Below are 24,113 nucleotides of genomic sequence, written 5' to 3'. Positions count from 1 at the left end.
CACATTAGTTGTAATTAGGCTATCTATTTATTACATGTTTGCTTGACATCATGAACAATTTGTACAAATGGCAATATAGTGACTGTGTTATTTTAAACAAATAAGAAAAATGATTAACATCCAGCTAACTTGAGCCTATAACATTCAGATTTTTAATCTGAAAATTTATTATGAAATAATTCAGAAATACCAAATTCATACAAATTGCAAATTGTGCCAGACTTTCATTGTATGCCATTGCATCAGAACAAACACCTAACACTGGAACACTAATAAACTGGATAATAACAATATAATAATAATAATAATAATAATAATAATAATAATAATAATAATAATAACAACAACAATAATAATAATAATAATAATAATAATTAACTTCTCTAAACAGTGATATTCTATGCACTGCTGTTTTTCTAAAGCCAGAAAATAAAGAGTGATAGATAGATAGATAGATAGATAGATAGATAGATAGATAGATAGATAGATAGATAGATAGATAGAGAGCACTTTACTTGCACACTGATTAAGACCTTTTATCCAAAATATATTGTTTCTTTAGAAACTATATGTAACTTTGATATACTTTCTTACATTCTTAATCAGTCTGCAGGTATAGTGCTATCTATCTATCTATCTGTCTGTCTGTCTGTCTGTCTAATTTAAAGAAAGTGAAAGAGACTGAAGTGAAATCTGGTTTTGCCATCATGCACCTCGTGACGTCATGCTGGGAGTCAGCTCTATAAGTGAAGAGATTCCAGTGAGAGTAAAAAGGAGACACTGTGACATCCCTGCTCCACTGCACACACACACACACTGCTCTCAGGACTAAGGTTCACCTGCAGTGCCTGCGTGGTTCCTGTCAGTCGACATGGCGTCCTCCAACAGGCAGCTGACTTCCTTCTTTATTGAAGACATTCTGTCTCTGAGGGAAGAGAAGGGAGATGAGACGAGTGGCGGTGGAGCTGAAAGTCAGACCGACACACGGTGCTGTAGAGACGGGGGAGAGAGCCACGACGCTCTGCTCATAGCCGCGTTAGCCTCCAGACCTGGTGAGTCAGTTGGCATATTATGGAAATGTTGATAAAATACGATTTCTGACGTACTGTATAAGTAACATTAGTGAATAACAAAGTAGCTAAAGTTATTTTTGCCGCTGTGGTAACTTTAAGTAACATTTATTAGTATCAAAAAATATACATTGTGTAGTTAGAATAATTGTTCCCACTGTGGTAACTTTATGTAGCATTTATTAGTAACAAAATGATAGATTGTGTAGTTAGTCATTGTTCTCTCTGTGGTAACTTTAAGTAACATTTATTAGTAACAAAAAAATACATTGTGTAGTTAGAGTCATTGTTCTCTTTTTGGTAACTTTAAGTAACATTTATTAGTAAAAAAAACAAATAATAATAAAATACATTGTGTAGTTAGAGTCATTGTTCCCACTGTGGTAACTTTAAGTAACATTTATTAGTAAAAAAAAAAAATAAATAATAATAAAATACATTGTGTAGTTAGAGTCATTGTTCCCACTGTGGTAACTTTAAGTAACATTTATTAGTAACAAAAAAATACATTGTGTAGTTAGAGTCATTGTTTCACTTGTGGTAACTTTAAGTAACATTTATTAGTAAAAAAAAATAAATAAATAATAATACATTGTGTAGTTAGAATCATTGTTCCCACTGTGGTAACCTTAAAACCTGGGTTTCCTTTGAAGTAGTGCTTCAAACACGACACTCGAATGCCTTGAAATTAGCCTAATTCTCTAATGACATTATTTTGTTCTGTTACCTTTTTACAGCTTCACCTGATGATTCGGAAAGGACAAACTCTCCGACAGACGCGACCACCGACGCCGACGAGCCGACGCCGAACCACCACGCGCAGACTCTGTCTCAGAAGCAGAAGCGCTCGCGCGCCGCCTTCACGCACCTGCAGGTGCTCGAGCTGGAGAAGAAGTTCAGCCGCCAGCGGTACCTGTCCGCGCCGGAGCGCGCGCACCTGGCCGCCGCGCTGCACCTCACCGAGACCCAGGTGAAGATCTGGTTCCAGAACCGGCGATACAAAACCAAGCGGAGGCAGCAGCTGGATTGTTACCGCAAGGGCTCGGAGGGAAACGCTGCGCTCGCCGCCGCCGCCACAGTGGAAGAGGACTTGCTCAGAGCGTCACTGCTCGCCACCATGTACACGTGCTATCCGTACCGGCCGTGCGTTTATAATCCACAGGGACTGGGTGGTGCGTGGAGGCCCACGGTGTGGTGACCGGGACACAGAGGAAGGGAGGCTTTAAATTAAAAAAGAAAAAGAAAAAAAATCAAATGTGTTTTATTGTCTTGTACAGCTTTGTATTCAAAAATAAACTTATGCTTTTGTTTTTTAATCTCTGGTATATTATTCTTAAGCACTAGGTTTTATTATTCTTATTACTGGCACAGTGGCAATAATTAATATTAGAAAGAAATACATTGAAATGTGTAAAAAATTGAACTGCACAAGATTGCAAACACACCTGGTGAGAGTCTTGTGTAAAATGACCATTGGTACTCTACTTTTATGAATGGTCAGTGATATACTCATATAAGCACAACAAACCTCTAGGTTTAAAGTAAAAGTGCTTTAAAGATCTATTAAGCTGATATGAACCTTGATTATTATTAGACTATATATATGTGTGTGTGTGTGTGCGTGTGTGTGTGCGCGCATGTGAGTGAGTGAAAATAGACCTGCACAAGGTTACTTACACACCTGGTGAAAGTCTTGCGTAAAGTGATGTGACCTTTTTTTTCCCCCTATGCCACTTATCACTACTCTCCTTTTATAAATGGTAAGTAATATACTTATAAGCATAACAAACATCTACGTTTACATGCAACTTAAAGAAAATGACAGTGTTTTAAAGATCCATTTAGCTGAGTCTTAAAAGTATTAAAAGTATATATATATATATATATATATATATATATATATATATATATATATATATATATATATATATAAATTGCTCGTTCACTTCCTATCAGTACAACCTGTCATGTCATCAGACTTGACAAAAATAAATATATAAATAACTCTTAGAATACTTTCCCAAGGTGGATATGCCTTTACAAAAGTATAACTCATTCCATTTCCATCTCATCCTCCATTAAACAATGAGTCAGACTAAGCTTAAAGCTTTGTAATAGTCCCCAACCGTGCAGGCTGATAAGAGCTGATATGGGCGCTTTGGCTGAAGCATGTGGGCTTTCTAAACACACAGGTTTAAGATTGCTGCAACAGATAGCAATCATGAGCACCCATATCATCCAGTTCAACTTTGGTCAAATTTTGCATTGTTATGTACTTGACAGACTGGATTGGTCGTGCACATGCTCAGAGCGATATAGGTGATGTAGAAACCTGGTCACAGCTAAACAGATGACCTTATTTGTTACGTGGAGGTGATGTCTAATAAACATATAACAATTGTGGGTGTTTAATGTTTAATAAGCTTAACTCGATCATGATGTAAAATTTGCATACGATTGATCAATTATTTAGGATCTCTGGGAGAAAGCATGAATCAGTCACTGGACTCCTTTTAAGGACCTCATTAAGTCGTTCTAAGTGTCTAAAACATAAACACACTTCAAATATTAATGAGAAGAGGATACATGGTAAAGAACTATTACAAGTATGAATAACTGCTCCAGTGCAGGTAATTCATCAAGGATGACAACACCAGCATGTCTCTTTTGGTCTTGACTGTGTGTATCTGATGGTTTGGAGGTAGAACATGAACAACACGTGCTACCCACAAATACAGAATCAAATTACAAATAAGGAATTGTGATCTTGATACACACATTTTGATTAATTTGGCTAACAGGAAGAACAATGAGCAGACCTACCGAACTAGGGCAGCAACATAATTTCCATCTCAGCTTTCATGCCACTTAATAACAAGAATCTGTGCGGTGACGGTGCTTTCGTTTTGCAAGATAAGCTGGGGGCAGAGAGATGGTGGTTCTCTGTAAGGGACTAGGTGAAGGATGGAATGCCACCCACTTGGCCTGGCTCCAAAGCTCTCTCAGGAATGCAGTCCATGTGCTTGTCACTTCTAAGGAGTTGGTGCATTATGTTCTCAGCCAAAACATGGTACTGGTGCTAAAACGTTTCTCACCTAGCTAAAAAAGTGAGTTTTCAGATAGGATCATATAACATTGTTTTTCATAATGCTTAATGCTTCTTATCTCCCGATCCATGATTTGTTTTTGTAAATATGCATGCACATTTATATTTTTAACAGATAAAAAGAAACACATTTGCTGAATACAATTTTATGCCCTTTTATGTAGTGTCCGTAACTTTGAATTTTGAATTCAAATCTTTTAATGACCTTAATTGTCATTCAGATGAAATGTTAATTTAGATTTCACATGAAAAGAACCAAAAAGGTATATTTTTCTAAAAAGCTAAATTGTTAAGATATTGAATTTCAACATGAATTTTATATGGTTACAGGCAATACAGATTTATGTTGGGAAAAAATCCTTAATTTTGCACAGAATGCTTTAATTTAATCAATAATTTTTTTTAGGTCATATGCTTCTAGAAGCTAACAGAAAATTGTATCAATACTAAAACATAATAATTGCATGAACATGAATAATTGCATTGCATTTTAAATGATTATTGTTAGAAGTGAGACAGTATAATACTGAAAAATGGGGCATTTTTGGGGCACATATAAAATCATCTCTCCAAATATTTGATAATTTTAGGGAAGCCTGATTAGTTGCTTCCAATTGCAACTTCCACTGCATAAGCTTCAGAAGCAGCTTTTTTGGCACACACATTTTCTATAATATATGTATACCATAAACAAATAAAATCAGCACAAATACGGTGTTTTGGCCATCTGGGAAAAAATACATAGAGCTGTGCATTGTGTTTTTATTGTATTTATTTTTTGTTTTCATTTATGTTATATAAACCAATTATTAAAGCAACATGCATTTATATATTTAATGCACCCAAATTTACATTCACCATGCTTAAAATCACCATTTTTATCGACGTTTTAAAAAATCAGGGACAGTTTCTGGTTATAGCATTATTATTAGTTGCTGGATGTTTGTTTCAACCTTGAGGTGCCTGATATAATACAATCTTACCACAACCTTTAGGATCACTGACATGTCAATGTCACTGCCTGGCCAAAAAAGAGGCCAAAAATGATCAAGCTTCATCACATTAATGGGTTCAGAACCTTTCAACACATTATCAAAACCTGGAAGAATAGTGCTGAACTGTCCACTTTGTGAAAGAAATGTGACCAGAAAAAACATCATCAATGGAGATCACTTATACTCTGGGGGAAGTTGCATGGTAAAAAAAAAAAAATACCACAATAATTACCACAGCTATTTTTAATAGTGAAAGTAAGAGCATTTACACACACACACACACACACACACACACACACACACACACCAGATTGACCCTATTCCAGAGTGTTTTAATCAGCAGGTCAAGTCTAGACTCAATCAGCAGATGACCTGAATGTACTGAATAACCAGTTATCAAAGACTCAAAGCTCAATATGATTGAATAAAATCGAATGAATGAAATCGATACTGAATGTGATTTTTTTTTTTTGTTCAGGCAGGTAATTTTTCAGAAACAGGAAACATCTACAAAGATGTTTATTATTTTTATAGCGTTTTATCTATTTATAATTATTTAGTTTCAATTAAAATAGGGAACATTAATTATTACTTGTTATCCACTTATCTTACGACAGAAACAGACATTCATTTCCTTATCAGTCTCTTTCTCTTTCCATCAAGAGTTTGTGTGTGTGTGTGCGTGTGTGTGCGTGTGTGAGTGTGAGTGAGTTTGCATGTTCCCCCCTGTGCTTGGCGGGATCCTCTGGGTACTCTGGTTTTCTCCACAACCAGACAGGTAGGGATTGGCATTTCCTGTAGTGTGTGAGTGTGTATCAACCATCGATCAAGATAACAGTTTAAATAAATAGACGTATAGCTATGACTCCCATTATATAATGTCAAGCAGGTTTTGAAGAACCAGTTGTAGTCTGGGATTGTTTTTGTGTTTGAGATCCTTAATATTGAGATGCAGTAGAATAGAAAAAGTAAAAAGGCAGGTCACATGATGGGTTGCGTAAACTTTCTTGGAATCTTTTTTTTTTTTTTTGGGGGGGGGGGGGGTGTATACATGTTTTTCCTTAATTGACATTTCTGTCATCCTTGGATGGTTATTGCGGACCAGGGTCTATGTGAAATATAGTTCATTCTGCTATAATTACAGTGTCTTCTTGCAGTGTCTTACTGTAGAACAGGTTATTCTGAGCAAAAAAAAAAAAAGAAAAAGAAAAACTCACCTAACACCTCTTCACCTCTTCATACCTGTTTGCCATCCAGGCTCCTGTCTCACGCAAACACACACAGCGATAATGTCGATAGAATTATGCACAAGTCAGACAGTTGTAATGTTGGTATGATTATGATAAGATCTTTTTAAAGTGTTGAAAGAAATATTCGCCGGTTATGCATGTTATTTTTTTAATACTTATTGCCTAAAAGAAAGATCCTTGTTTTGGTGATGCAATATTGTGATAACTTGTTTATGGTGGTAAGTAGGCCTGGATTGATTAGAAGTGGATAAGAAAGACCTAACTAATCTGGTGATCAGTGTGTCTAATTACTGGCATACAGACAGAATAGTAAAGTCTGACTGTGTTTTGGTTCAGTTTCAGTTTTGCTCTAAAATATATTAAGTGTTAAACTCTAGGGATAAGCAAAGCCTAAATGCTTTGTTCTACCGAATGTCTGAGAAAAATAAATAATAAATAAGAAGAAGTTATCATTTAAATGCTCTGTTCTTGGTTCCAGCAGCAACCCCATTTCCCCTCTCATCTGTTCTACCCACTCAGCAATTAGCATCACCAGTATACTAATCACTGACTTCCGGCCTGATCATCTGCATCTGTCATCTGCATCTGTTTCTCATTGTTTCATGCTTTAGGTTAATAATGTCTGAAAGATTTAAAGGTTACTGAGTGGCTTAACAAACACAAAAGCATTCCTCTGAAACTGCTCGGGTACAGAACCTGAACTGAAAATGAGAGTCAAATAGTTCTTCGCCATTCCTGAAGAACTATTCCTCAAGACTACCTTAGAAATACAAGGAAGTCTGGCTTAAAATGTATCATAACACTAATGCTCACCTTTGTATCAGTGGCAGTTGGTGCAATTTACTGACGTATATTCAAACCTAGAGACTTCTATGTTGCACCAAACCGGGAACCAAGAGAGACAGAAAGGACAGCTGGTATTTCTCTTAGGGGTATTCAGTATATCAGCCCATTCTGTCAATCCTCAAAAACATTAATCATCCTGAATTGTATTTACGGGCAAACAAATGCAAACCTTTTAGTCCAGGACACCTAATGGCACTTCACAGACTGTTCCACTATTGTCCCTGCATAATGTATGTTTACAATTTGTGACATACAGTATGAAGACAAATTATTTTTCCCCATAATGTTGTTTGCGACAGATCCTGAAGGGGAGGAGTTGCTGGAGTCTTGAGTTTAACCCCAAACAAGATTAAAACTGCCACCTCCAACTGATGGCATCTCAGCCACTTTGGCTCCATCATTAAAGGATTAGCAGAGTCCGAGTCATGGCTAAAGAGGCTTCGGCTCCTGTTTAAATCAAGTGGACCTTTTCGAGTGGACTCAAATTCCAAGTGGGAATTAACTGATTTTTTTTCTAATTTTGTTTTGTTTCCAATGTTATTAATTTTGAGACATTTCAGTTTTGAGTCCGATAATCCGATAATCCGTGAATCCCAAAATCAAAGCCACCCCTTAAATTTTCAGTAAAAAAAAAAGAAAAAAGAAATCTCTTATTGATATTCTTCTAGCTCTTTGCCTCAGATTTGTTTTGATTTCTATTCAGTTTTTCATGTTCTTCAGCAACATCAATAAGTTAAGTGCAGTTATTATGACATGTATGATATACATGGCATTTTAACTGCGCATGAATGACCTTATTAAAATAATTATGATAGCAACTGGTTAGTCCAGATCTCCTGTTGTGGTTTTATAACACTCCAATATTATGGGCTCTTTTGTGTAAATTCATACAGTTTAATCCCAGTGAAGTTGTAACACTACCCAATGAGGTGTCGAAACGTCTGAGAGGGTGAATAATTATGCAAGATATTGGGTTTAAAAAAAAAAAAAAAGAAAGAAATAAAAGGGGGGAAAAAAAAGAAAGTTGTTAATGTGATGTTATGTATTATTTCTCGGTCAGAGATGATTATGTGTAAGGATGTGGGTGAGACCAGTAGCAGGAGAGACAGTGTGCATGTTCAGACTGAGGAATGATGACAGAATCCTGTAAACACTATGATATGTGTAGGAGCAGGTCAGAAGGACTAGACAGTGGGGCAGCTTAAGGCCTACAAGCACAACTCCCCTATTGGAAAAGAGGGAAAAAATACGCATGTTTACGCGATACATTGAAAAACATGTGAAAGTATGATTCAAAACTCAAGGAAAATGTCAACTAATGTAGGATCTTGTACATGTTATGTATAGAAGCCACGTGTCAACCTCTATATGGGTATAATCTGGAATTATCTGCATGCAAAGTTGAACGCTCTAAGTACAGTAGACAGTAATGTGTGGGTTGGTGACAGTATGCAGACAGTCAGGTCCTGATATCTGATTAACCGCTTCAGAAAGAATGAAGTGATGCCTCACCTCAGCACAACAAAAAAGGCTTTTGCGCAATGGGTGTGTTTATTGGAGCAAAATTGACTGATCGTAGCCAGGCCTTTGATTATCTCCTCTTTTACATCATAAACCGTAAAACTGGTGATGACCTAGAACCAGTTTGGCTTTTGTTATTAAGTGACTAATGATAGGGCTGTGATAGGGAAAGGATACGTAATGAGTTCCTGAAAACACTTTATAATGAGAGCTGACAAGATTGTTTTGTTTAGTTTTTTTTTTTTTAAAGAAGGCGTCAAACACAAATTAGAGCTTGATTTAAAGAAAAAACATTTTTTCCATGTAGGAAGAAAGACTTCAACTTCTTAAAAAATTACCCTTTTCTAAAATATAATTAAGTGTTTCGTTTGGTGTTTTGTTTTTTAAAAATAATCATTTTAAACACTTGAATTTCAAGAAAGGCCATACTGCATCATAAAGAGGCTTAGTCATGTAAAACTTACCTTGCTATAAGCACAAACCATAGTTTAATTACTTAAAAAATAGCATAGTTAATGCAATCTAGCTATTAATTTTTCAAATAATATTATTATGAAGGCATCACGAACTAACAAACTTTTTTTCCATTATTTTTAATTTTTTTTTAAATAACATGTTGAGCATAAATTAGTATTTTTTATTTTATTTAAATAGTAATTTTATTAAAATAATTTATGTTACATTTTTTAAACAATTTGAATGAGGGACATATCATGGTGTTTAATTAATGTTATTTTGTTGTTGTTGTTGTTGTTGTTGTTAAAATAACAAAATGTTTAATGTCTTTAAAATGTATGATGCTGAACATAATTCAGTTTTTTTTTTTTTACAGGTTCATGAGGTTCATTTGACATTTCTGCTTCATCTGAATATCTATCATTTTTTTATTTTACTTTTTATTTGCAGGACTTCCCCTTCTATTAATAAACAAACATACAAATCAAAGAAAAAAAATATAAATAAACAAATAAATAGATAAATATACTATAGCGTTCTAGTGCTATTAGAGCTTTTTGGTGGTTGATGAAAGCATTCACTGGATGGTTGGCATATACGGAAATACTGTAAGACTAATGCCTTTATATGCTAGACTTCGCCATAATACAATGGTGCATGCCTCAGAGAAAGGTTATGAAAGCTATACTTTATCAAAACATTTTTTCCCCTCCCACCTAACAAGATCTTTGTTTGCCTCATTGCCTTTGTACAATAGAACCTAAAAGGGCCAACATGCACTAAAAGAGGAAACATTTGAAAAACTTCATTTTTCATCTACTCCCAGCTGTGATGAGGAACGCAGAAATTCCACAGCTGACCACTGGGTGATATTAAACACAGCAAACTGGCATGCACATGAGGGTAAGCAGACGTCTGCTTGTTTGCCAAAGTGTGAGCGTGCACCCTGGTTGAACCTCTCAGTGAAAAGCATGGACATGATCCCAAACATGCTGACCTTTCACCCCATCACAAGTGACCAATTGCATGAGGGCAGACCCAGATAATGAGGGCTACACTCACAGACTGCTGAACAACTCATACTGTCAGCTTTATCTTGACTAATTCACTTGCATGTCTTCTAACCGGTTCTTGCTATGGGTCTTTCAACAAGATGGATAAAACAAGGAGATTTGTTCGAAGAAAATATAGAGAAAAGACCGAAAGTGAGTGTAGAGCAAGAACAGACTACAGGAATGGAAGTTCGACAAATAAAATTGGCCATGAAATAAATGATTTTCAGATTTGAAAATGCCACACGCACAATAAACTGAGCTCAGGATTGAACAAGGAACCGTGCACCTGTGAGGCGACAATTCTTCCCATGTTAAATATTTTATCGATTTAGCAGGAACGCAACTAATTAAATAAACTTCACTCAAACCTATCTCATCAATGATTGCCACAATAATTTGTTGTCATTATAGGAATTATACACAAGTACAATTACACAAGTTACAGTACAGTGAAACGCCTTAGGGCTATTCTTGGGCGTATGAAAATTAAAACACAGTATCATTAAGGCGAGATGTGTACAAAAGATATTGTGCAATACCATCAATACAGCAAAATAACACTCAATCATCATCAGCAATCAATCATTTCAACTTCAGAATGAATTCCTTACACTGCATACAGTATACAATGCCCTCCAACTGTATACGGTAGTATTGGAACAAGACTTTCATTTGGGTTCTCCATTTCGTATTTCACTTCCTGATAGCCATCTAGACGTGGTAAACAATTTTAAAAACATGTTATTGTTTACTGGAACCCATCCATTTGTCATCTGATCATAAATACTGAAACATGTGACTAGAAGTTGTTTCTAGGTTATTGCCTAGGTGTGCCCAAGATCGATTATTTGAACAAATTAATAGCTCTTGTTTTTGACTGGGTAAAAAATAGGCTGTTAAGAAGGATAGACCAACATGAAGACCATAGAGCTGTAGGAGGGAGAAAGCTCAGCCATTTTGAAGCCAAGAAAAGAGTAGAAAAACTATCTGAGTCGTTCCACAAGCTTTAGACATGCACAGTACAAAGATCTAGAAGGTACTGAAAAAGAGAAGAACCCCCCGGTATGCTAACAACCAGACGTCAAACATGTCGGCCTAGAAAAACAACAAAAGTCAATGACAGAAACATTGTGAGAGCTGTGAAGAAAAAAACCCATCAGTGACATCATCGGCAACCTCTGCAAATCAGGGGTGAAGGTATCATAGTCGAAAGTTAAAATGAGAGCAGCAATACAGAAACACAAACCACAAGATGCAAACCATTCATCAGCAGTAAGAATCAGAGGGCCAGACTGGAATTCACAGAGAGATACAGAAAAGAGCCACAAAAGTTCTGGAACCGAGATTAACCTCTAACAAAGTGATCCAAAGACCAAAGTGTGGAGAGAGAAAGGATCTGCTTATGATCCAGGCACAGCGGAGGTAGTGTCATGGCTTGGGATTGCATGGGCTCGCTAATCTTTATTGATGCTGCAACTCATGATAGTAGCAGCACAATCAATTCAGATGTTTAATCTTATTCAGTCAAGAGGAACTTCATAACGCAGAAATACAAAGATGCAAAATGCACTGCAAGCACAGCGAAGGACTTCATAAGTGGGTATAATTGGAAGATTGTAGACTGGCCAAGTCAATCTCCAGACCTTAACCATGTTGAGCAGCATTTCACCACAAGAGGAGAACCCCCAAAGCAAACAACAACTGAAGGAGGCAGCCGTATACAAGCCTTGGAAAAACATCACAAATGAAGAATGTGACGTCAGTGGGTGACTGGTTTGATGCAGTTATTCCAAACAAGGAATATACAACCAAACTATTTATTTATTTATTTATTTATTTATTTATTAATGTTATTAACTTCAATTTACTTTAAAACCATATGTATATTCCTAAATTCCCATACTTTGTGTGGTCTGTCATAAAAATACCGTGTTTTAAGTTTTTTTTTATGTAAACACAGTATCAGAAAATTAAAGAAACAATTCTGATCTATCGAATTTTTTTTTTTTTTTTACATATTTGCCAGTAATTTACTGCAGCTGCCTTCGGTTTCAGCTTGTTTGTGTCTTCAGTACGTAAAAAGCCTGCTCAGTTGGGTTGAGGTCAGGTGACTGACTCAGCAGGGGCAATTCTAAGATTTTGTAAGCAGGGGAGCAAGAACCCTTTTGGGGGGGGCAGTTAGGGTGGGGGACGTCTATAAGAAATCAGATTCAATTAGAAATCGTTAAGCATGATTTCCAAAATCTTGGGCAATGCCCTGTGCCCTCATATGGGTAGTATTAAGTTAATTGTGCCACTGCACAAAAGCCTGAAAATAATTTAGTATTTCGGGAAACGATTTTTGTACATTTATTCATAAAAACAACTGATAAAATAACCTTTATCTAAATACTGTTTATGTGGTGGTGAGCACTGCTGCTAATTTATCTCTATTCTGCAGTGTGCCAGTCAGTCTTGATCACTCATTTGAAAATAATCAAACAAACATGGTATTGTTGCTATCCGGATGCTCTAAGCCAATAAGGGATTGATGGTGCGCTGATCCAATGAAGTTAGGCATTGTCAGGTTGACCATATATTTACCAAATGATGTTCCCCCTCCAGAAGCCCCTCTGTGACTCAGACCTTAAATTTTGAATTAATTAAACTTTCAATTAATAACATTTTATTTAGTGCCTTAAGTAGCTCTTGGGGGCATTTGCCTTTACGTTCTGAGTCATTATTCGTCTATACTGTGAGGCGCTGTCAGATCAGTTTTGCGCCATTTGACTAAATCTGACCAGAACGTATAACTCTATACACTTCACAACTCATCCTGCTATTCGATTAGCGGACACGCCATCAATAACCACCAGTACCCTTGGTTCTATTAGCAGCCAGACATGATCTTGCAGGACCAGTGTCTCCGCCATGTTTTACGATGATGCAGTATGCTTTGGTTCATGAGCCGTTTTTTTTTATTCTCTTTCCACTCATTTTGGTACAAGTTTAAGAACAGGGTGGTCGACTCTAATCGGTCCTTTCTGTTCTTGAGTGCTACCCATTGTTTGCGTCTTGAGGTAGACCGCCTGGATTTACATTCATAAAACGCACATCTTGACTGTAGAGCTTGACAATGATACGCCTACCTCCTCCAGAGTGTTGACTTGGTTAGAATTTTTTTTTTAGGTTCCACGGAAAAAATTCTGTGATCATTATGTGATTATCATTAGTTGTCTTAACAACTACGTTGCTGAGTTCACTGGTACATTCATTCATTTTAGGAATCTACCAAATTACTGATTTTGCCACTCCTAAAGTTTCCATTGTCTCTCTGACCTGTTTTTTTTTTTAGTTTAATGATGACCTTCTTCATTTACATCAACACCTTCAGAGTTCCTATGAAGAGCTATCTTTGACATTAAGTCCAGTCCTTTTATCTCCTTAATCATGACCTTAATGTCATGACAACAAGGAAAACGGGTCACACCTGGTCACGAAAATTAGCCAATTGGGCAATTATTTAAGCCTGTAATGATAGAGTGAATACAGGAAATGTCTGGAATTCATTAAAGCAGCCACACAGTGGGTTAGAGGTTAGCACTGTCGCCTTACACCTCCAGGATCCGGGATTGATTCCCACCTTGCATCATGTGTTGGTGGGTTTCCTCCCACAATCCAAAGACATGCAGATTAGGCTAGTTCCCAAAATTGCTCGTAGTGTGTGAATGAGCATGCAAGTGTGTGTATGATGAACTGGCACCCAAGGTGTACCCCGCCTTATGCCATAATATACCTGGGATAGGCTCCAAGACCCACATGACACTTTATACAGGATAAAGCGGTATAGATGATGAGTGAGTGAGTTAAAGCTGAAGGTTTACGTATTATATCATTCACATTGATTGCTCCATTTCAAATCTATTGTGAAAACTGTGTCACTTATAGATCCTACTTTATCTTTACATGTAGATGGATAAATTCTGCAGTCCAGCTTGCTGGTCTTTAATTTCCCAGTACTGTACTGTGGTTGGGTTATTAGTGAGTGTAAGGTCTTGTTAGAGAGTGAAACTGTCATTTCACCATCAATGTTGTATGTGTTACATGTTTAACGGGATAGAGTAGAGTCTGTTTTTTTAATCGGGTGATTTGTACTTTTAAGTGACATTTCAGTATCTCTTTTATACTCCAACATTTATTTATCTGGATCATCAACATTGCCATTTCACTAGAAATTGCACAAGACAGCTCAGAGAGGTAATTAAGAATAGCTTAATGGTTATAACGTATGAGGTTTGCAATTAATCAATCGAACCTGCTCTGACTCATAAAATACCTACAAATTTAATATGAATTATGACGCTAGTACAAATTTACCTAAGTATCTCCCTCTCTTGGTGTGGTATGCACGATCATCAGATAAGATAAATCGCAGATGGGTGTAACCACAAGCAAGCATTCTAATTACCTTTGTCGCACCTGTTCATCTAAGTATGATACTTAAAACCTCTAATAAAAAAAAAAGTCTTCCAAAGGAGCAACTCCCTCTAATTTTGCCTTCCATCTCAGTATCTCATTATGTCGGTGTAACAGTGGTAAATGAAAAGTCAGTATGTTGGTTTTGTCTGGATAAAACACAATACGTAAGCTGATATTTGAATTGATATCTTAGAATATCATCTGATAGTGTTTGGAATGTCCTTAATACTGTTACACAAACATCCCAAATCATATACGGTATTCCGGAAATCAACCCCATCCTCTTTAAAAAAAAAAAAAAAGTTATAGTTTCGGTTTTCACAAAAAAAAAAAAAATCTTTCACTTTAAAAAAAATCATTTTTACTTCGGCGAGTTACATAAAATTCATTTTCATATGTTTTTTTACCCCATTTATGTCTATGTGAGAGTGTGAATGTGTGGGTGTACCTCTCCTCACACCCCAAATTCATTGGGATAGGCTCCAGGCCCTCTAAATAAATAAATATACTATTATTTTTTGTCGCATTGTACCTCCAAGGTTCGGGCTCGATTCCCAGCCTGGTTTGACTCCCAGCTCTGTATGCATGGAGTTTTCATGTTCTCCCTGTGATTGGTGGGTTTCCTCCCATAGTTCAAAGACATGCAGATTACGGTGGGCTAATTGGGGTTTCCCAAATTGCCTGTAGTCTTTGTGCCCTGCGGTCGATTGGCTCCCTGTCCACAGAGTTTCCTTTTTGACCCACATGTAAATGGTTTTAGAAGGTTAATTTGAAGACTGCTTATTTTTACTTTACATTATCTATTTGGTGTTTTTTTTTTACACATTGTTTTGTTATTTATTACTTAGTGAGTTCATATTCATTAGCATCACATGTTAACATGTGGTCACATATCACATTTACATTCACAGTATTTATGGTATTTAGTAGCTGCCCTTATCCAGAGATATTTACAGAAGTGCTTTGACATCTTTACTTTAAATACTTCCTGATCCTGGTTCACCAAGTTACTAGGAATAACAGTCTGGTGTGTTTTTCCCCCCAAATCTGTCAACTCAAGTAGTTAAGGGAGCAAAAAGCACAACACATGGTACCACTGGTGAACCTGCCAATTCTAATGTTCTGTGCCAAATGCCAACCGAGCTCCATAGTGACGGGTAGTGAGCACAGGGCCACCTAGAGGATGTCAGGCACTCTGATTGTTTAGTCAGAGACAGCAGGAGGTCATTTTGTTGGGCTCTGGCAGTGTCCATGCTATTTCTTGTTGGACAAAGGAACAGATATTGGTCCAGCTAGTGGGTTAAGGACTCATTGGGGTAACTGCCCTTCTCCTGGAAGCTCTTCCATGCTCTTGAGACTGTGGAGGGAATCATAGTTAACCATCAGACAATGGCACATATTGATGTGCCATCCAGAGGCAGTTGGACCGCTTGTGGAACCACTGTAGGGTCCAGGTATTGTCCCATGATACTGGTTGACATTGACCCTAGGCAAATGCAAAACAAGTAAAAGAGAGCCAGAAAAGATAAAGAGGGAGAAATGTCAGTGGCTTCCACCTGTAAAACCATTCCTGTTCTGGAAGTCGTCTCATTGTTGCCCCACTAATGGACCTGTTGCTAATTTCATTAACACCAAAGCAGCTGAAATTGATCTGCTACTAAACTGACCAGATCAATATCCAGGAAGTTTAACTGACTTGATGCTATACTCTGATTAAAAAGTGTTCCTTTAATTTTTTTTTAAGTATTTTGAAATTTCGGCTATAATCTTAAGGTGTAACATTCAAACACCAACCATTTTGTTGTTATCTAGCACATAAGAAAGTGAAGTTCAAATACATGTTATCTAAACACTACTACCAATACTAGTAACAAAATTAATGTTTTACATTGTCATTTACACAATTGATTAACATTTACACTTTTGAGACAGACTGATCAGATGTTTTAAATATGTACTGTAAGTTTTCTTCTTCTTTTTTTTTAATCAGTGATAAACTTGCTTTCATAATCACAACCCTCACTACCTGTACACATCACTATGGTAGGCAAGAACGATCTTTCCCTTCCGTCTCCTGCAGTGTGATTGGGCATTAAGATTGCACGCGCAGTGTGGTCGTGGGACCACCATAACCTCTTGGTTTTCCCCTCCAATACGCTAAACTTCTTCACAAAGACTCTCATTGTTCGTGCTCCAATATGCCGTGACAGGGTAACAAATTTACCACGACTGATAAGACGATGTTTAAACAGACAAGTTTTGCAGAAAACCTTCACCAGATAACAAAAAATAAAATGGATCTCTGACAAGATTGTTAATTTAAATTTTATGCAGCTTTTAGAAACATTAAAAGAGAAGCAGTATGTGACAAAAAAGTTGGGCGTTTATCACATTATCATCATCATCATCATCATCATCATGGTTCGCTTACTGGTTTATCTGTATCTCAAGGACACCAAGTAGAGGTACTGATAATGTGATTGCCCTGGGCCACATATATGTAAAGGTGGAAGTATCGAACTATATACTACCCAGATAAACAACTGAAACATCTCATCAGACAAAAGAAAACAACAACAACAATAACAACAAACAAAAAGACATTGTAGTGGACAGGGAGGGTGTACGTGTTCCAGGACATGTAGTTCAACAGAACCGCTTAGAGAAAGAAGGTAGACTTGTTATCATGGTGAAGAGATTAGCGGTTTAAAAAAAAGGCAAACGTAAAGTAAATGCGAACCTTGCTCGAATATACTGTTCTTTTCAGAAGCAAACGTGAATAGCTAGTTTCTAGTTCAACTCCTAGTTAACGCTCCAAAGTTGAGCTATCGAAAAAGTTTCCAGACAAGTTGTTTAACACACAGACAGATGGCAGCACAGTCACAGGGAGCACCGACTTCATAAGTCAGTGTGCCAAAAGACATCATCCTGTGTACATTGTGCCATTGTGAGCTCTGCCCTTGATATTGAGGAACATTACCGGTGATGAAACTTGGGTGGGTGTATGGGTACAAGCCTAAGACGAAGCAACAGCCTTCACAGTCTTCACTGAAGTACGTTTAATACGTTTAAGGGAGAGCATACAGCGAAAAAAACAGAGCTTGTAGGGTGAAGAGTGAAGTTTTTTACAATTTGTGTACATCTTAAAACATTCTTAACCTAAAACACTGCAGACATGGCTTGATAAGAGAAGTGAAACCACAGATTGCGGAAAAAACGTATGTATGTACTTATATATGTGTTATGTGGTGCTCATTCTGATGGGAGCGTACCTGTGTTCCCAGGTTCCTATATTCCCTGGTTAGTTTTTCTCTTAACACACATTAACCATCTTATTCTGTTTGTGACAAATGCAACTGGTTTCAAGATGAAACAGTTCCTGAATAAAACAGTTTATTTTACACACAACAAAAGTATTATGGTTATTATTTTATGTGGTTTTGGCGGTCTCTAGAAAAAATGTATATAGGGAGCTAGGAAGCATCTTTTTCAACTTTCCATTGTGTCCTATAAAGACCAACATACTATATGACCCTGGGATTATAGGACCTTGGTCACATGGGAACCTGGGAATATAGGACCCCAGAACTGGGGACCGGTATACTGTATTTTGTTGAATAAACCCACTCACAAAAGTAAGTGCAACCCTCTAATTTCAGCAAACATTTTGGTATAACTTCTCAAAGGACAATAGTATAAAAATGAAACTTGGATAAGTTTTAGAGTAGTCAATGTGCAGCTTTTATAACAGTGTAGATTTACTGTCCTCAACATACAGTCATTATTGTAAAAATAGCAACAAAAGTGAGTACACTCTAAATGATAACCACTATACATTGTTAACCATGCAAAGTCACATGTCCTTTTCATGGTCATGTGATTGTCATTGGACAAGTATGTCTCCAGATCTGAACCCTATTGAGTACCTGTGGGGCGTCCTCAAGCATGTGCTGGTGAAGTGAAGTCCAGGCCCAGGTGGATAAAGGCTGTGCTAGATAACGATTTTTTAACGATACTCATTTTTGTAGCCGGTTATTTAGACAATAAAGTCTAAATGTTGAGTTATTGTTAGAGGACAGTAAATCTGTACTGCTCTACAAGCTGCACATTGACTACACTAAAGTATATCCCAGTTTTATTTCTATAGTATCGTCCCTTGAGAACATATAGGCCTAATAATGTGGTTTGCTGAAATGTAAAGCGTGTACTCACTTTTGTGAGATACTGTATATTAGTCCTAACTGATATGCTGATATCTTTTTATGTTTTGTTGCTGTTTGTTTTATTCTCTTTGTATGTGCTGTTACCACTGAGCCCATTTGGAAATTTGTTGTGCTAGCTAATTAGCTTAGCATTAGCATAATTAGAAATTGTTTTTTTTTCAGATAAATTCAACAGGCACGTTGATACTACTCAACAAAGTATACTGAATGTGACTACTCTACAATGTTGGCAAAACCGAATTATCCTACAGAGACCTTCGAATCATTGTATTTAGCGGGAAAAACATTGAAAATTTGAACTGAGTTTTCGAGATTAGCTGTGTTTACAAGCTCTGTTTTTTCACCGTATGTTCTCCCTCAAATGTCTTAAAACCTGTCAGTAGAAGTTGCAATTGCTCTTCTTCCCCTGGGGAAGAAATATTGATGCACAACGCCGCGAATGTCGGTTGTGGAATGTCGATTTTTTCGGTTGTGGAGATGAAGGGCTCTTCCACTGTGAAGACTGATGCTTTATCTCAGGATCGTACCCATGCATCCAAGTTTCTTCACCAGTAATGGTCCTCGGCATGAAGGACGGGTCATCCACGGCACGCTGACAGGGTTCTTGTCAGACTACAACGCAATGTTCCTTTGCTCCTGGGTCAGCAGCCTGAGGACAAACGTGAGTCACATCACATTATCTGGACTGTTCTGTATGACACACCGACAGTGGCAGAAAACCCTGCCGCCGTGTTGCAGCCAAGTTCATCATGCAGATGTTGATGAATGGTTTCGACATTTACGCGGGTTAAGCTCATCAAAGGATGTTGAAGGTCTGCCCAATCTCCAACTTTTGAACCCGCTTTTGAAGCACACATGCCACTCAAAACACCTTGGATGACGGATTGCAGCATCATCGTAAATTTGCGGAATCGTGTCAAACATTTCAGTTGCAGATCTGCCCAGTTTCACGCAGAATTTCATGTTTTGCTCTTTGTTTGAACTTGCTGTCCATGCTGAATAATGCATGTGGTCAGAATAGCACCAGTTTTGGTACAGTGACTTATGAAAATCAATAACTAGGCTGCATCTAAATCAGATCAATGCTGTTAAACTATGACACCAAAAAACCTTTTTTGGGGGGTCTTTAAGACAGAGGATGCTGTGCTTTGGAGTTTCTCCATAATATTACCAACTGCATATTTTTGTATTATTAGCTTCAAGAAAGAGTTTAAAACTGGGTACAATAATTGCATTTTGGTTGAATTTAAAACAATATACACTATTTCTCTACCCAACTTCTATCTATGTAGCAAACAAAAATAGTAAAATCTGTGAGGAACATCTACAGGTTTGACTCATGGTCAGTAGTGCTATTTCTTATTACTTGTTCATAAATTCCAATATTACTTATCTTGTCTTTTTTTTAGGTCCCCAGACCATGACTTGTAGTAGTAAAAGGATTATGGAAACAGCATGCCTTCAGGTCTGTGGCGCCCTCAACTGGTTGTGCTGCACATTGCTTTTGTTTGTGTTAGATCTTCAGATAAGGTTTTCAAACTGAGGCCCGGAAACATGATGGAAGGTTCTGAAGGTTCTGATTCTGTTTTATTTAGTTACTGTGGCACAGATCACACTGAATGAAAGTTTTATTACTTTTTTAGCACTTTTTTGTTACTTGTATTAAATGGATATAATGCAAATCTCTTTAATGTTAGTCTGTGGATAACATCAACTTGGGGGGAAAAAATCATTCGGGGGGGGGGGGGGGGCGTATGGGAACGCTGGATCAATAAGCATTTTGCCTTCTAGGGAATTTGATAATTTTCCTTTTTTTCAGACCCAAAATGGTCTGTTGGAATCAGCCCAAAACAATCAATGTACTAAAGGAGGAAATCTTCTCTGCATGGGAGAAAATAATCTCTGAACTATTAACAAAAGTTAAAGGCCATTATTTCAAACTTTTCCTGTAATGTAGATTTTTAAATACATTTTTTGACTATGATTCTATAGATGATCAACCATTTACTATGAGACCTTTTGATCGACCATATAATTCACTGAACTCAATACTGTATTTAAATAGTTAAAGGTATCACTGGCTACAAAAAAAACCTGACAAACCTGCTTTAGGTAACTTTATCCTAGAAGCAGTGGCCATAATTGCCCTATAATTCACCCACTTTGACACATTTTCAACATATTGCAGTTGTACTGCATGTGCATGGAAATGAAATAGGTGTAATTGGAGTTATACATTATGATTTTACACAAAAAATGCCTGTAATATTGAAATGGGAGAAAAATCAATACAAAAAGTATGATGGTGAAAGCAACATGTTTCAAGTTTGGGGAACGCCAATTAGCCTAATGTCTTTGGACTGTGAGAGGAAAGTGGAGTATCCGGACTAAACGTCATGCAAACACGCAAACTCAATGCACACAGAGGCGGGACCCTACAGGTGCAAGGTGACAGTGCTAACTACTAAGCCACCGTGCCGCCTTGCGTCATATTCTTTCCATTTATAAATTATGGCCCTACTTGTCCTGTTTAAAACCCATCTTTGTCTTGGGCCCGGTTTGGCATGTGTTTTTGTCTATTGAACAAACTTAAATATTTTATATTGAAATCATATTCTGTTGACTAGAAGACGATATTTATATGTGTATAATAAATTATGTGTGTTATGATATCCGGTGGTGTAGTGGTTAGCATTGTTGCCTTGCACATCCAGGGACCGTGTTCGATTCCTGTCTCAGTGTGCATGCAGTTTGCATGTTCTACCTGTGCTTGGTGGGTTTCCTCTGGGTACTCTGGTTTCCTCCCAAAGACTTGCAGATTAGGCTAATTGGTGTTCCCAAATTGCCCGTAGTGTGTGAGTATAAGTGGGATAGGCTCCAGGTCCCCGCTTCCCTGAATACAGGATAAAGCGCTATAGACGATGAGTGAGTGATTGATATACAACGATCAACCACAATATTAACGCCACCGCTAGGTGAGCTAAATAACATCAATAATCAAATACAGTATATACCAGTAAACTGTTGACAGAATCATAGGTACCCAGGGCTCACTTGTGCCTGTGGTGACCAAAGGCCAGGTTGTCTGGGCTTATACCCCAGAAAAAGACGAACAAAAAGCTAAATGCTGACCATGACAGAAAGGTATCAGAACACCTACTGCACCCCAGCCTGCCGTGTATGAGACTTAGCAAGCAATAAATTCAAGGTTGTTAAACTGGCCTCCCAAATCTCAATCTAATTGGACATCTATAGAATGTCCTGGAAAAACAAGTCAGATCCATGGAGGACTCACCTTGGAAACCACAAACCCCAAAGGATAACTCCAAAGGGCTTGTGAGGTCATGCTCCAAGGGGCCAGAGCTGCCCCAGTGACACAAGGGGAACCTACACAATACTGGGCTTAATCTTTTGGATTTTAATGTTATGGCTGATGGGTGTATGGGTTGGTTCACAGCAAAATGATTTTCCTTTGACTTTCGGCTGCTCCCGTCAGTGGTTGCCATAGCGGACCATCAGATCCACACACAACTTGGTACAGGTTTTACACCGGAAACCCTTCCTGAAGCAGCCCTCCCGTACTATCCAGGGTTGGGACCGGCGCTGCTTCCAGTGACTGGGGTTTGGGCACTGGGTGGGAATCGAACCCAGGCCTTCTGCATGGCAGGTGAGAAAGCAACTAATAGCCCTGTAGTTTGTTTTATATATATTATATACAATATATACAGTGGTGTGAAAAACTATTTGCCCCTTCCTGATTTCTTATTCTTTTGCATGTTTGTCACACAAAATGTTTCAGATCATCAAACACATTTAACTATTAGTCAAAGATAACACAAGTAAACACAAAATGCAGTTTTTAAATGATGGTTTTTATTATTTAGGGAGAAAAAAAATCCAAACCTACATGGCCCTGTGTAAAAAAGTAATTGCCCCCTGAACTTAATCACTGGTTGGGCCACCCTTAGCAGCAATAACTGCAATCAAGCGTTTGCTATAACTTGCAATGAGTCTTTTACAGCGCTCTGGAGGAATTTTGGCCCACTCATCTTTGCAGAATTGTTGTAATTCAGCTTTATTTGAGGGTTTTCTAGCATGAACCGCCTTTTTAAGGTCATGCCACAACATCTCAATAGGATTCAGGTCAGGACTTTGACTAGGCCACTCCAAAGTCTTCATTTTGTTTTTCTTCAGCCATTCAGAGGTGGATTTGCTGGTGTGTTTTGGGTCATTGTCCTGCTGCAGCACCCAAGATCGCTTCAGCTTGAGTTGACGAACAGATGGCCGGACATTCTCCTTCAGGATTTTTTGGTAGACAGTAGAATTCATGGTTCCATCTATCACAGCAAGCCTTCCAGGTCCTGAAGCAGCAAAACAACCCCAGACCATCACACTACCACCACCATATTTTACTGTTGGTATGATGTTCAAAAGACCCCAGGACTTATTTTTGGGTCCACAAGGTATTTTCCCAAAAGTCTTGGCAATCATTGAGATGTTTTTTAGCAAAATTGAGACTTTTTTTTGCTTAAAAGTGGTTTGCGCCTTGGAAATCTGCCATGCAGGCCGTTTTTGCCCAGTCTCTTTCTTATGGTGGAGTCGTGAACACTGACCTTAATTGAGGCAAGTGAGGCCTGCAGTTCTTTAGATGTTGTCCTGGGGTCTTTTGTGGCCTCTCGGATGAGTTGTCTCTGCGCTCTTGGGGTAATTTTGGTCGGCCGGCCACTCCTGGGAAGGTTCACCACTGTTCCATGTTTTTGCCATTTGTGGATAATGGCTCTCACTGTGGTTCGCTGGAGTCCAAAAGCTTTAGAAATGGCTTTATAACCTTTACCAGACTGATAGATCTCAATTACTTTTGTTCTCATTTGTTCCTGAATTTCTTTGGATCTTGGCATGATGTCTAGCTTTTGAGGTGCTTTTGGTCTACTTCTCTGTGTCAGGTAGCTCCTATTTAAGTGATTTCTTGATTAAAATAGGTGTGGCAGTAATCAGGCCTGGGGGTGACTACAGAAATTGAACTCAGGTGTGATAAACCACAGTTAAGTTATTTTTTAACAAGGGGGCAATCACATTTTCACACAGGGCCATGTAGTTTTTGAGTTTTTTTCTTCCTTAATAACGTAAACCTTT

At 37.7% G+C, this 24,113-nt stretch overlaps 1 protein-coding gene across 1 annotated transcript; it reads left to right on the top strand.

Annotated features, from left to right (window-relative positions):
* Positions 1–798: 798 nt before the first annotated feature.
* Positions 799–2,386, top strand: nkx3-1 (NK3 homeobox 1). Its single transcript, XM_053504628.1, has 2 exons — positions 799–1,052; positions 1,808–2,386. The coding sequence occupies exons 1-2, from the start codon at positions 872–874 to the stop codon at positions 2,266–2,268; spliced, it is 642 nt and encodes a 213-aa protein (XP_053360603.1). The 5' UTR covers positions 799–871; the 3' UTR covers positions 2,269–2,386.
* The last annotated feature ends 21,727 nt before the right edge of the window (positions 2,387–24,113 follow it).

The sequence above is a fragment of the Clarias gariepinus genome, chromosome 9 (assembly GCF_024256425.1).
Source record: "Clarias gariepinus isolate MV-2021 ecotype Netherlands chromosome 9, CGAR_prim_01v2, whole genome shotgun sequence".
NCBI classification, from domain to species: Eukaryota; Metazoa; Chordata; class Actinopteri; order Siluriformes; family Clariidae; genus Clarias; species Clarias gariepinus.
The sequence above is the reverse complement of the archived record's forward strand: the minus strand, read 5'-3'. Positions and strand labels throughout refer to the sequence as shown.

Bases quoted from the DNA above. Each gene is read 5' to 3' on its own strand.
- nkx3-1 (XM_053504628.1), top strand. From the start codon at position 872: ATGGCGTCCTCCAACAGGCAGCTGACTTCCTTCTTTATTGAAGACATT. The intron at 1,053-1,807 runs GTGAGTCAGTTG...ACCTTTTTACAG, and splicing joins CGCGTTAGCCTCCAGACCTG to CTTCACCTGATGATTCGGAA.